The sequence below is a fragment of the Taurulus bubalis genome (assembly GCF_910589615.1).
Source record: "Taurulus bubalis genome assembly, chromosome: 8".
Lineage (NCBI taxonomy): Eukaryota > Metazoa > Chordata > Actinopteri > Perciformes > Cottidae > Taurulus > Taurulus bubalis.
Genome location: NC_136596.1, coordinates 23,119,150 through 23,132,202, shown reverse-complemented (window position 1 = coordinate 23,132,202; position 13,053 = coordinate 23,119,150). Strand labels below are relative to the sequence as shown.

The 13,053-nt window shown below is 43.0% G+C and overlaps 1 protein-coding gene across 1 annotated transcript; it reads left to right on the top strand.

Moving 5' to 3' along the window:
* Positions 1-773: 773 nt before the first annotated feature.
* Positions 774-9,013, top strand: ckap2l (cytoskeleton associated protein 2-like; the record flags this gene model as incomplete). Its single annotated transcript, XM_079222955.1, has 9 exons — positions 774-819; positions 3,101-3,167; positions 3,251-3,305; positions 3,425-4,653; positions 5,442-5,637; positions 6,099-6,257; positions 6,742-6,802; positions 7,229-7,391; positions 8,544-9,013. 9 exons carry the CDS (start codon positions 774-776, stop codon positions 8,836-8,838), a joined length of 2,271 nt encoding a protein of 756 aa, XP_079079081.1. The 3' UTR covers positions 8,839-9,013.
* Positions 9,014-13,053: the final 4,040 nt, after the last annotated feature.

Below are 13,053 nucleotides of genomic sequence, written 5' to 3'. Positions count from 1 at the left end.
GTTTCTAACAAGTTGTATACTATAAGTACACTTCTGAGGTATACTTTTAAACTTTTAGAGTATTTTCATGTTTGACTATACTTCATACTTCTGTACTTTGCTGCGATTCAGAGGCAAATATTATTTAATTTGATTATAATTAGTTTATATTTCATCTAAAAAGTAACTAATGATATAAATTATGATCAACAAATACATTTGGATATATTTTTATGGATTAATATAAAACTTTATTGATCACTGTGTTGGAAAATTCCAAAGCGATCCAGCAGGATGTTAAGCAGTTGTAAATGAATAAAAAAAGACCACAAATGAAACACATTAATGCATCAATAATTATAATCCAATAAAGTAATAAACATTACTCTGCAACGTACCATTCATGTAACAACCATGCATGACTTTATTACTTTCACTTTGTATTTATACTTTTATTTTCTATTATACACCACCAGAGTGTATAATATTTATAATATACAGAAAACATCTGCAGGCCTGAAGGCAAACATCTCATGTGCAACTTGTGACGTGTACTTTTTGTTTACATCCTCTGCTCCAATCAGCGCTGGGTTGCAGCGCATGCGTGCTATGTGTTTTTCCTTCGAACTTTCAAATTGTCCAATCAGAGAAGAGGGGCGTTCACTCCCGGCAGTTTCAAAACCGGATGCGCGAGCTCAGTAGTTAACGGAGCTAACGCTACTTTAACGTGTCCTGAGCCACCGCGAAGAGTAACAAACAGTCCAATCCGGAGAAGAAGCTGAAGCCTGAGCGACATGGAGGAGGAGGAAGAAGAAGCCGTCTCGATACTCTCCAGAAAAGGTTCGTTTTAATGCCCCTATATACGGAAATTCGCGGTAAACGCATTCAAACGGCCCAGATCGGGAGCGGGCGAGGGATTTTGCAAAGTTGACGGAAAAATCGACGTGACACAACATCCGGTTTTCAAAATAAGATGTCAACAACGTTTTAAACAAATTGCATTTATGGAAATGAGATTACATGAATTACATTCATTAAGTATAACACATGTGACCTGCGTCTAGTGAGTTAAAGAGAGGAAATACAATTAAATTGTGCATGAAGCGTATTTATTCTTTGATTTAAGGGTTAATGGAAAGATAATAAATGTAATTATGTTTGACTGACTGACTGCCTATGTATATATGTGTTCAGGACATTTCTGACCACATCCATATACAATCAAACATATCATTAATAACGTGACTTTGTGAATAAATGGTACAAACCAGGGATGAGTATCTTGATTATATGTATTTTAAGACTTTAAGTAGCTCATAACGATGCCATCAGAATATTAATGAAGACACCAGTATGGGGTCGTGCCAGTGAAATGTTTGTGGCTGCAGGAGTTTAAGACTTTCCAGCCAGTATTAAGACATCTAGTGTATGAATTTATATGCCCGCTTAACGACTCTGAAAAATAAATCATCTCAGTTTGATCAAACATAAAATGTAGTCCCAGCTGTGGAGACATTGATACAGCTGTCTCCTCATAAGGCATTGGTAGGTTTCTGTATTTTAATTCAGCTTTTGTATGTATTTTATTCTATTTAATGTTTTGTCTTATCTGGAAACGGAGTCTGGAAAAAATGTTGAGTAAGCTTCTCGCACAAGTAAATCCCATTGCCTGTATGCAACAAGAAAGTTATTCATTTATCCTAAATTATTCTGACTATTATTTTTGGTTATATACAAATGTTTTGTCTGAAAACTGACCGAAACACAAAGATATACAATATCCATACTCCTATTAGACAGAGTGGTATAGAGCAAGTATGAAGTCCTCTCTGAATGCAGGGTAAGAGTCTAACTGCAGATGGCAGCACGCGTCTACACAGTTATTCAGATGCTTGAGAAGTCATCAGCTTCATGGAGTTTTTGAGATGGCTCGTGAGATTTAAATGACTCAACTGCTGCAGTTGCAGTCGGATGAAAAAAGATGATTCATCACAGTTCAGCAGACTTTTCACTTGGCGAAGCTTCACTTGCGTTTTCTGTCTATTACATCCAATCAGTGTTGGCTGTAATAAAAATGCTGTCTTTGTATATGATGTGAATGTTTGATTATTTGGTGAGTTAACCAAAAGAGAGGTCACAAAAAGGTGTAGTGTAGTCGAGCCATGCACCGGCATGACTGTATCAGCCTGATAAGATAAGATAAGATAATCCTTTATTAGTCCCGCAGTGGGGCAATTACAGGATTACAGCAGCATTGCTCACAAGTGAATAAAAGATTTAAAAAAAATTAAGTAACAAAAAGATAACATAATGAATATATACTTTATTAATCCCCAAGGGGAAATTTTGTGTTGCGTAGCAGCCATTTACACATAAAATAAGATAAGATATAAAAACAACAGGGATGAAAGATATATGCAATAATATTAATAGAATGAAGATAAAATAACAACAACAATAAATATAAAATAGCTGGATGAAAGAAAGAATAACAGAGGATTCATTTAGGAATTAAATATTAAAATAACAACAACAAACAATAGGAGAGTGCAAAAATGCAAATAATGTATGTAATATGTTATGTTCAGTGAAGATAACTATACAAATGTACAGTGTTTAATTTACAGAGGATCCGGCAAGTGGTGACTTGTTGTAAAGCCGTATTGCCTTAGGCAGGAATGTTCTCCTGTAGCGGTCCTTGGTGCAGCGGAGCGTGAGGAATCTCTTAGAGAAAGTGCTCCTCTGGCCCTGCAGCAGGTGGTAGAGAGGGTTGTCCAATATGGACAAAAGTTTCTTCAGCGTCCTCCTCTCCACCACCTGCTCCAGAAACTCCTGCTTGCAGCCGATGATGGAGCCGGCCTTCTTCACCAGTTTGTTAAGTCTGTTGGTGTCACCGGCTCCAATGCTGCTCCCCCAGCAGACGATGGAGAAGTACAGGGCGCTGGCCACAACCGACTGGTAGAACATCTCCAGCATCTTGCTGCACAAGTGATACCCAACAAAATAATTACCCGATAATTACTTTGTTCAAACACTAAGCGTGCGTGTTTAATAAGGACGTTGCTGTTGAGTATTATGGTGAGTGACCTGTGCTGAATTCCTGTCTCATTATCTGTCGCAGAGCTGCGTAAACAGAAGTTCATGGAATACTTGGCCGCAAAAGGAAAGCTGAAACCACCCAACCCAAAGTAAGAAAAGCAACTGCATAACAACTCACAAACAACGTGTTCGTCTAGTGCTGTTATTTATTGGTCTCAATGTGACTCCTCAGACCGTACCTCCGTGACGACTGTCAGGTTAAGAAGCAAGTGACAACTTCACTAAAGGTGAATTTTCCCTTTCAAGACTAGTGTTGATTTAGCTCGTCAGGTTGAGGACAAGATCTCAACCCAGATGGATTTAATCTGACTTGTATTTTTGCGATTTAATGTTTTTGTTATTCCAGGTTGTTCAGGGAAAAGAGAACAAGGCTCCAGCTGACAGATTCCCGTACGGAGGCGCAAAAATTCAAACTCTGCCCGCTCAATCCACAAAACACGTTGCCGCCAGGAAAACATTCGGTAACTCAAACAAAGTGAACGTAAAGGCCAACGTCCTGACTGGACGGCAGGATGCCAGTCGTCCATCTGCAGCCGGCGTCCCGGCACGGCCGAGGCTTCAGCAAATCCCGGTGCTGAACAGAAGGTCCACAGTTTTGTCCTCCAGGTGCAACCCGACTGCAGCAGGCCATCTCAAAAAGCAGCCGAACCCAGGAATACCATCTTCTGGCAGATCCCATTCAAATGCATCTGTATCAAAGCCAAACGGCAGATTCAGCAGTAGCTCAAAGGCCACCGGGTCGTGTCCACTGACGACGGTCAGTGTCAGAATGAGTCTCGGCCCGATGGTCAAAACCAAAACGGGACTAATTCCTGCAGTGACCCAGCCCAGAGTCAGTCAAAGTCAACACATAAAACACATCTCTGCCTCAGCAGGGGATCCCATCACCTCTGCCTCTGTTACTGGAGCTAAAAAGATGCAATCCAGCTGTTTGCCACCAGCTTCTGTTTCCCAGAAGTCCGCCATGTCTCAGAGGAAACTGTTACCTCCCACTTCTCTAAACAACCACGAGAGAGCAAGAGCTGGGGTTAATGTTCCAAATCCGACCAAGTCGAACTCTAAACCCCTTTTGAGTAGAAATCTTCAGCCATCTTCGAAGATTCCATTATCAAGTGGACTGAAATCCACAGCAGCACCGATTAAGCCACAGGCGAGAGCAGCTGGGCCGCCCACAGACCGGTTCACGAAGCAGAGGTCTGAAGGTGTAGGGCAGAAAAATAGGCAACCGTGCAAAGCCGCTTCCCGAACGGCCGCCGCGGCGAGCAGGTGCGGTTCCCGAGCGCTCAGCAGCAGCAGCGACGGCACGCGAGCTGTCGTGGCCGAGCCGGGAGGGAAAAGCAACACGCGGGAAGAGGCAGGCGGCAAAAAGGGACGCGGTTCGGCAAACGCCCCCCCGTCGCAGACTGGTATGAAAAGAGCGAGCGCTCCGCTGGGGACGTCCCACACGGTGCCGCGGCCTGGCAGGACCATCAGCCACACGGGTCAGCCCACAGACGCCAAGACACCGAAGGTCTCCGTCAGGGTCGTTCCCCAGACGGAGGGGAAGAAAGTGACCGCTGCCCAGCAGGAGAGAATGTAAGTAGAGGAGTCCAATACCATTTGGCACCATTGGAGGGTTACGTTTCTAGCCGCAGTAGTAGCTCGTGGCTTAACACCTGCCTCAGATCTTTCTGTATATGAAAGATTAAAATAAAGGTGATTGACCCCTAGAGCAAGAAACATCTTGCCAGTCCAAAGAGTAAGATAAGGAACCGCAATGCCAAGTTTTGATGCTTGTCAGTTTTTGATAAAAGAAAGGGTAAAGACTGACAATCAATTACTTTCAGATGATGTAATCCCAAATAAATAATTTAACCCAACATTTAACTTTGACTGATCAGGCTGCTGGGTGTGTACAAACTGTGCTTTCATGGTTCAATGCCAATCAGGGATTACATCTGTGTAGGTAGACAAGTTTCCGTATAAATTTACACCCAACCACGCTGTAGCAGAAGACGTTTTAATAAAGTGACTAACGGGATAGTGTCAAACGAGAGGATCAAACATGCTACAGTTGGACGGCTTTATTTTGCAACGCCATGAGCATGTTCGGAGTGTTTACAGTAGCGGAGTCTTGACACGCACCTCAACCATACTCTGAGGTCTGAAGTACACTGGTTGATGAACAAAGGAGAGGATTTCCTCCAGGAGTAAAATGTGAAAGACGTCAAACCCCAGTTTGTCCTGGGACGTCTGTCGTTCCACCACCTCGACCCTTGGTTTTCTGTCTCTGCTGTGTTATCCAATAAAGACACAAACGCTATTAGGACATATTGACTTTTTAAAATTAAACCTCTGCCCTATATATTTTTTTGGGTATCAAGGAGAAAACTACAGGAGTGGCGGGAGGCCAAAGGCATTTCCTACAAGCGCCCCCCGATGCCGGTGAAACCTCAGGTCCAGCGCACCTTGGCCGAGCCGCTGCCCTTCTGGGGCGCCATGAATGAGGAAGACGAGGCCCACTCCCTCATCGGTGCCGTGGACAGATCCCTGGCGGACTGCATCAAACTGCTTGCAGAGGTAGATGCCGTTGAGTGAGGACTTTCTATCTCTTTGGGTTCCTTTTCCGGTGGACATGGTCTGGTTGGGCTCTGTGTCATCACTCTGACGCACTCACTACAGGGGTCTTACAGTCATGGAAAACCTGGAAAAGTCATGGAATTTTAAAATGGTTATTTCCAGGACTGGAAATAGTCCTTGACAAATATAAAATCCCAAAAGTTTTGGAAAAGTCATGGAAATGTGTTATATTTATGACGTTCATTTACGCTGAATTTGAAATAATAAATATGTTTTTAAAAGAAAGACGCTCAAAATATAAGCAGGCATACATACAGGCATCTATATAAATGTTTATTCTTTTAATCAAACTATTGTCTCTCATTCATTTGTGTCATTTAAGGTTTACTGTATGCTTTGGAATTCGTGTGTTTTTTTTTTTATTTTATTTTTTTAAACGTGAGTCTCCCTCGCGCCCACAGGGTTGCCCTCCAGACCAGGTGAGGGAGGTTCTCTCTCGGCTGCCGGCGGTGTCCAGGAAGTTTGCCAAATACTGGATCTGTCAGGCCCGCCTGCTGGAGCGAGAGGGCCACCTGGATGTGCTGCCCATGTTCGAAGAGGCCGTCGGTGTTGTGTTGGAGGTGAGTCAGCCATGTGACAGTCCTTCCTTGGTAGATGTAATCAGATGTTAGACTATTTGCAATGTTCAGACATGTCAAATAAGCTGCGTACGTGGGAGCTTTTTTGTCTTCGTGAAAGAACAATAACATTTCAGTTAAGTCAGCCTGGGGCTTCAATTTTTTTTACTCGCCCGATGATGCAATCCCTGCCAAAAGGGCGATCTCTTTTTAGGAGAGATCCTAGCTGAATGATCTTTTGCCAGTATTGTACCATGTTTAACAATATGTCTGTTGGACCAAGTTCTCAAGATAGAAAATGACGATTAATTTGACCCTCACTGCATGGTTCATGTTCTTAACATCACTCTTGACTGCTTGATCTGTTGGCCCGTGATCAGAATCAGCGGTTTATTTAGTTTGGTAGACTGAACTGACGTGTTGTGTGTGTGTGTTGCGTGTTGCGTGTTGTGTGTGTGTGACTGTTTCTGCTTCTCTTCGGTCGCAGCCGGTGGACGAGCTGCGAGCCGTGGTGTTTGAGATTCTGAAGAAAAAGGACGAGATCCAAGGTTGGTGACCATTTGCAATCGCTGGCGTTTTTCCCAATATTTGAGATCACACAACATGACCCCATGACCGCGTGATCCCGTGGAGTGCTTTGACATTCCACAGGTTTCTATCGACGGCGGTTAACATTGCTTCCTCCTTTTGTGCCGTATACTTAACTTTACTTCTTATCTTATTTACATTTTTAAAATAAGACACTGTTTGCTCACACTTTTCTCCACTTTTTGAGATCTGTCCATGTTTACAGCTTGTTGGTCGATGGCTTCAGAAACAGAATTTATTGGCCATGTGTGTCTACACATACATGGAATTTGACTCCGGTTTCACATAGCTCTCATTGTACATATATACATATTATATAAAAAGGCGTTAAAGCCAAGTTTTTAGGTTAAACAACGTTTAACTTTAGATTTTCTTGTTTTTGTCAGCGTCCTCAGAAAACGAGGAGCAGGACCAAAGTCCAGCGTGTGACCGCACTCCAGAGAGCGTCGGCAACAACCCGATGACGACGCCCCAACCGGTCCGGGCTCTCATCTGTGGAGAGAAAGGAGACTCGTCTGTCGTCAAGTACAAGATCACAGCGACTCCCGGGTACGTTTGAGTCGTCTTCACAACTCCCTCCTGGTTTTCATGCTGAGCAGTTCCTATCCAGAGCTGATTAAAAAAAAAAAATAATAATGTAATCAACCCGGCGAAGATTTGACTGTTGCAGCTTGCAAACATTAAAATGAACAGGGTGTCATAAAGGGAAATTAGGGGATTTATTGGTAAAAATGGAGCATAATATACATGACTGTTTTCAGAGTGTATAATCACCTCAAACTAAGAATCGGAGCGTTCTGTTGGCTTAGAAACTTACGTTTATATCTCCACGGGGAGCCGGTCCTCTTCCAAGGTTCCTACAGCAGCCCAGAAGGGACAAACTCAGCACCGGCCTTCTGCAGGGTTTTTTGTACTCCTCTAAAGGAACGAGTGCTAAAATCCAGTATCAAACGCCACCAGTGCTGAATTCTTAAAGACCAGAGTATTGATGTGCTCCGGTGTGACTGGAGCTTTTTTTATTAGTACGTTGTGTCGTTTATTATCATCTTCACCGTCGTGCTGAGCTCCTCACACACACACACACACTCACACATTAACTTGCCGCTGTGGAAACGGTTGAGTGAATCAGGTGATTCATCAAGTTGCAACTACGCTCGTCACCATTGTGCGATAAAACATTTCCGATGAAGAAATACTTTAACAATGCATCTGTTCAACAAGCGTGTCCGTGTCAACAGAAGCAGATCTTGATGAACTGCTTGGTCGAATCTCGCATCCTCTTCCATGTTGACGCAAGCACAGCATTTCTTCACCTTTTTTTATTCTTCTTCTTTGAACCGTTGCACCGGCGTGAAGGTGTTGAGTGGCTGAGCGGTTTACTGTCTGCCAAGCAATCGGCCCGCTCCGAGCTCGTTGTAATTGTTTTGTCTAAGCCAAATCAAAATGTCTTAATCTCGTATTCGTCTAGGTACACGTGGGACATATGTAGCACATTGTTGTAAAATGTCTGTAGCCAAACATCTTTTTTTAATATTTTTTTTTACTGTACTCTCTTAACTGTTGAAATGTTTGACCCTGTTATTGTCAATCTGGTTTTAACACTTATTTTTCCTGTATATCCTTTTGTCTGTAAAACGTGCTATATAAATAAATATTATTATAATTATAAAGTTGAAAAATGCTGACTTCTTGTTCCTCCAGCGGCCCGCCAAGACAGCAGACGACGACACCGCGGGTCACCGGCCAGGAGGTTCGCTTCCTCACTCCGGTCAGACGCTCGGTGCGAATCGAGAGATCCTCCCGCCGATACCCGGCGTCCCTCCAGGACCACGACCTCTGCGTGGCCTCCTACGGTGACCTGATCCACGAAGAGGACGGCCAGAGCGGCGAAGAGCGGAGCCCGACGGCTCGCGACACGCCGCTGTACGTCTACAGGCAGAACGAAGCGCTGCAGGACAAAGTGTTCGTCAAGCTGGTCTACGATGACGCCGTTTAAGCCTCGCTTAGCGTTCAGACGTTCTTTATTTGTCACCAAGGAGAACGTCAAACTAATGTGCCTACTTTGGTGAGATTTCGCCCTTTCACTGAAAAAAAGGTGTATTATCCTAGTGAAGAAAAGAAGAAAGACGAAAGTGACTTCTCTTATGAAGACGTTATTTTAGCATTTTTGCCTCGGTATTTGTTCAGATATTGTGTTGTACATAGAAATATGAAATAAATGTTGTGTTTTTTTAACCTGTATATCTTGTGCTTCTTTATCTGGCATGTGGGTTCTCACACGCAACAGCTACTATCACACGGAGACCTATAATCTTGGAAACCCCATTATTATTTGAGTAGAAACTGAGTGCGTGACACCAATAAATAAATTCCGTTGAAGGGGTTTCGACATGCCGATGATGATGATGATGATGATGATGATGATGAGTAGTGATCCATTGAATTTAATCTGAAAGTGACTCATCATTTCATCAAATCTGCATCAACCAAAGGTTGGCGTGATGTATAATAACCATTTATCATTTATTTGGTTACCCATTGTGCGATACCAATATCCCATTCCGGCTGTCGGTTCATGCTGCTTAAAGGGGCAGCTCACCCTTAAAATCACAAAATGCATATCTTTTTCTTTTTTTTCCCCTCCGACTTGTAGTGAAATGTATCAATCTGGATTGTTGTCTTCTCAAAGTGCCAGAATAATACATTTAAAACTAAAATCATGGCCCCGGTCATTCAAGATAATCCACAGACCTTGCGAGTATTTTTATTTGTTTTTTGTGGAGGGACCTCTGACATTACGCTGCTGGCTACACAACGGACCCTTTAAGAGTCAGAGCTGAGAGCAGTGGGGGGTCCCAAAGAAGAAAGGGCTATTCGCCCCAATCAGGGATGTTAGTTGCGGTTAATTCTGCCTTTTCAATAGCCCGACACCCGCTCAACAATAACTGAAAGCTTGATTTAATCAGGACAAAACAAGCTTCGACTGCGCCGCATTTCGAAGCATCTGATCCATCGAAATGTCATGTTTTTACCTTGCAAATGTCTCGGAAACCAATTTACTTTTCTTTGCTGAAGGCTATTGCCGCATTTTCATCGGGTCACGGTTGCTCCCGTCGCTTGGCCACTGCGATATTAATCAGGCGATATTTCTAAATAGCTTGATCCATATGGAGGCTGATTGGACGACCCATTGATCCTGAAGTGAAGACGATCGCGCTGTTTCCTCGTCTATCTTCTCAGTCGTTCTTAAATTGTCTCTTTAGAAAGACACTGCTGGACACAAACCTACACTCCGAAGGCCCCCATGCTTTCTTTCGCCCGCCCCTGTTAGATTAATACTAGATTAATATAAACGCCATCATTTCACCTCAAGAGCAACATTCGTAACCGGAAAAAAATGTTCTCTGGGTTGAATCCTTTGTCCTGATGGACTGCGGCCTCCTGCCAGAGGGAAATGACTCAAAGCCCAGGGTGGGACGGGTCGATTGCTGTCAATCACGAATGATACGCTGCAGTCAGTCTGCAATATTTGATGGGAGTAAAATAACCCCTGGCAAAAACCAAACCAAACCAATGTCCTGTTCCAGATGTTTGTCCAGTCTGTCAAATGAACTGCACGCTTCTGTCCAGCACTAGAGGGGAGTGCATCACACTCTGAGAGAGAGAGAGAGAGAGAGAGAGACACCAAAATGACCATCACCAGATTTGGTGGGAACAGAAACCAAAAGAGGGAAGCTTGATCACATTCTGACTAAAAATCTGTGTTTTTGTGTGTGTGTGTGTGTGTGTGTGTGTGTGTGTGTGTGTGTGTGTGTGTGTGTGTGTGTGTGTGTGTGTGTGTGTGTGGATCACATTCTGACTAGAAATCTGTGTTTTGTGTGTGTGTGTGTGTGCGTGTGCGTGTGTGTGTGTGTGTGCCCCTCCCGTATGGACGGTTCAACTTTGGTTCAAGTCACTCTTCAGCATTTTCCACAGTTGAATACAATAAATAAACTAGATACAGTACATATTATACACAGTCCCAGTTTGTGATGATTGGATTACTTTCTAATTTTTTTGGAAATGTGAATCACTAAATTCACAATTTAAGGCTCCTGAATAAAAAAAAAACTTTAAAGCTTGTAACCATGCATGAACATCTAATTGAGATTATTTTGTGATTTAAATTAATATCATTTTGGCATTAATTAGTTTAACCATTCACCAACAAAATGACACAGTAAACACAGGACAGGTGCTGTATCATTGTAGCCGGTCTGAAATCAATAATTGTCTGATAGCAGGTCTGAACATCTGGGGTTAGCTGGGGAAACAGATGTTGTAAACAAACCATTAAGTTGGAAGGATAGCTACAACCTGTCCGTCATCACGTATTTCATACGAGTCGCTGGCTGTCAAAGATCAAAGTGTTACTTATATAAAAAAAAAAGACAATATGATAATATTTTAATTCTTTATTCTTTAAATCTGGTGTTAATATTATTGGATCAATGTATTTCTGCAAGAGGGAGGGAGTCAAATTAGTTATTTTTTAATAAAGTTATTTCTCTTTGCATCTTTATGGTTAAAACCCTGATTCCGCTGACTTTGTGTATTGCTGAGCGATCCTTTAATTCTCCGAACAGACTGTCTCTCTTGGTCCATCCCTCCTCCTGCTGGCGCGCGCTCAACACCGACGGGCAGCGCGTTGCGTCATTGCGCGTTTGCGGCTATTTAAAGGTGTTTCTCCCGCAGCACTGCAGGCACGAACCACAAGACTCTGACTCTACAAGACTCTTCACGGGACTCGGACACCACTCAGGGTGAGTGACTGGATGCATTATCAAACATGCAAGCCAGACTATGTATACATTATTTGCGGCACCTCACGTGAAGCGTCTACTTTACGCCACGTCCTTGTGCTCCTGCGGGTTCGGACTTTAACCAACCAGACACGCGCTCAAGTTCCAAAAGTTCAACTAAATAGCCAGTGGTGCAAAAACTGATCAGGTCTGTTACTTTAATTTAAGCGCTTCATTCAAAATGACAGATTATTAGCTAAATTACTTTGAAGTACTTATACTTTATTGGAGTATTTCCATTTGTATGATATTTTATACTACTCCACTGCACTTATTAAGGTAAATATTGCACTTTTCTTTAACTTCATTACATTTATCTGACAGCTATTGTTACTCCACAAGTTAAGATGCTAAAGCACATGAAGTTTGTTTTATGTATAATACTTAAAAAAAACAATTAGTAATATAATCTTTTTCACAAATGACAGTGAAACGAAAAACAAAAATTGCGGGTTAGATATTTACTTTTAATAAGCACAAACAGGGAAGATGAAGTGCAACTGAAGTCGATAGGAGAAGTTGATTAATCTATGAATGTATCCATTAATTCTAGTATATAATAAAATAATAGTTTAGCAAATAGATTTTTTGAAGCATATTTTCAAATGTGTCATATCATTGAAGACTTTGTTTCGTTCAGGGTTTGAAGCGATGGTTTTAAAGATGTTGCCATGGAAAACAGCGATTTAGTTCCATTTGATGACAGGTCTGCAGGTCGGGTGTCAAGAGGAGGGCTAAAACAAGGAAATACAAACCCTCGGTACCGGTAATCATAACGGAGAACGTGAGGTCATTGGCGAATAAGAAGGACGAGCTAGGCGCGCTGGTAAAGACTGAGAGGATCTTCCGTGAGTGCAGCATCTTGTGTTTCACGGAGACATGGCTGCACGCGGATTTTCCGGACCACAGCGCGTCGGTGCCCGGCTTCAGGACTGTACGGGCGGACAGAGACGCTACACTGAGCGGCAAAAAGAGAGGGGGGGGGGGGGGTTGCAGTGTATCTGAACGAGAGGTGCTGCAATCCCGACCATGTGTGTGTGAAGGAGCGTTTTCTGCAGCCCGAACATTGAACTGTTAGCAGTGGGGATGCGCTCGTATTATTTGCCGAGAGAGTTTACGTCTGCCATTGTTGTCGCCGTTTACGTGCCACCATCAGCTGACGCAGAGGAAGCAGTGGACACCATCCGCTCCACTGTATCTGGACTGCTGGGTCAACAGCCAGGTGCTTTTATGACAATAACTGGTGACTTTAATCACACAACACTGGACAAAGCTCTGCCTACTTTTATACAGTATGTTGACTGCACCACAAGGAACAATACAACTCTGGACCTCCTGTATGCAAATACTAAGGACGCATACAGGGCCAC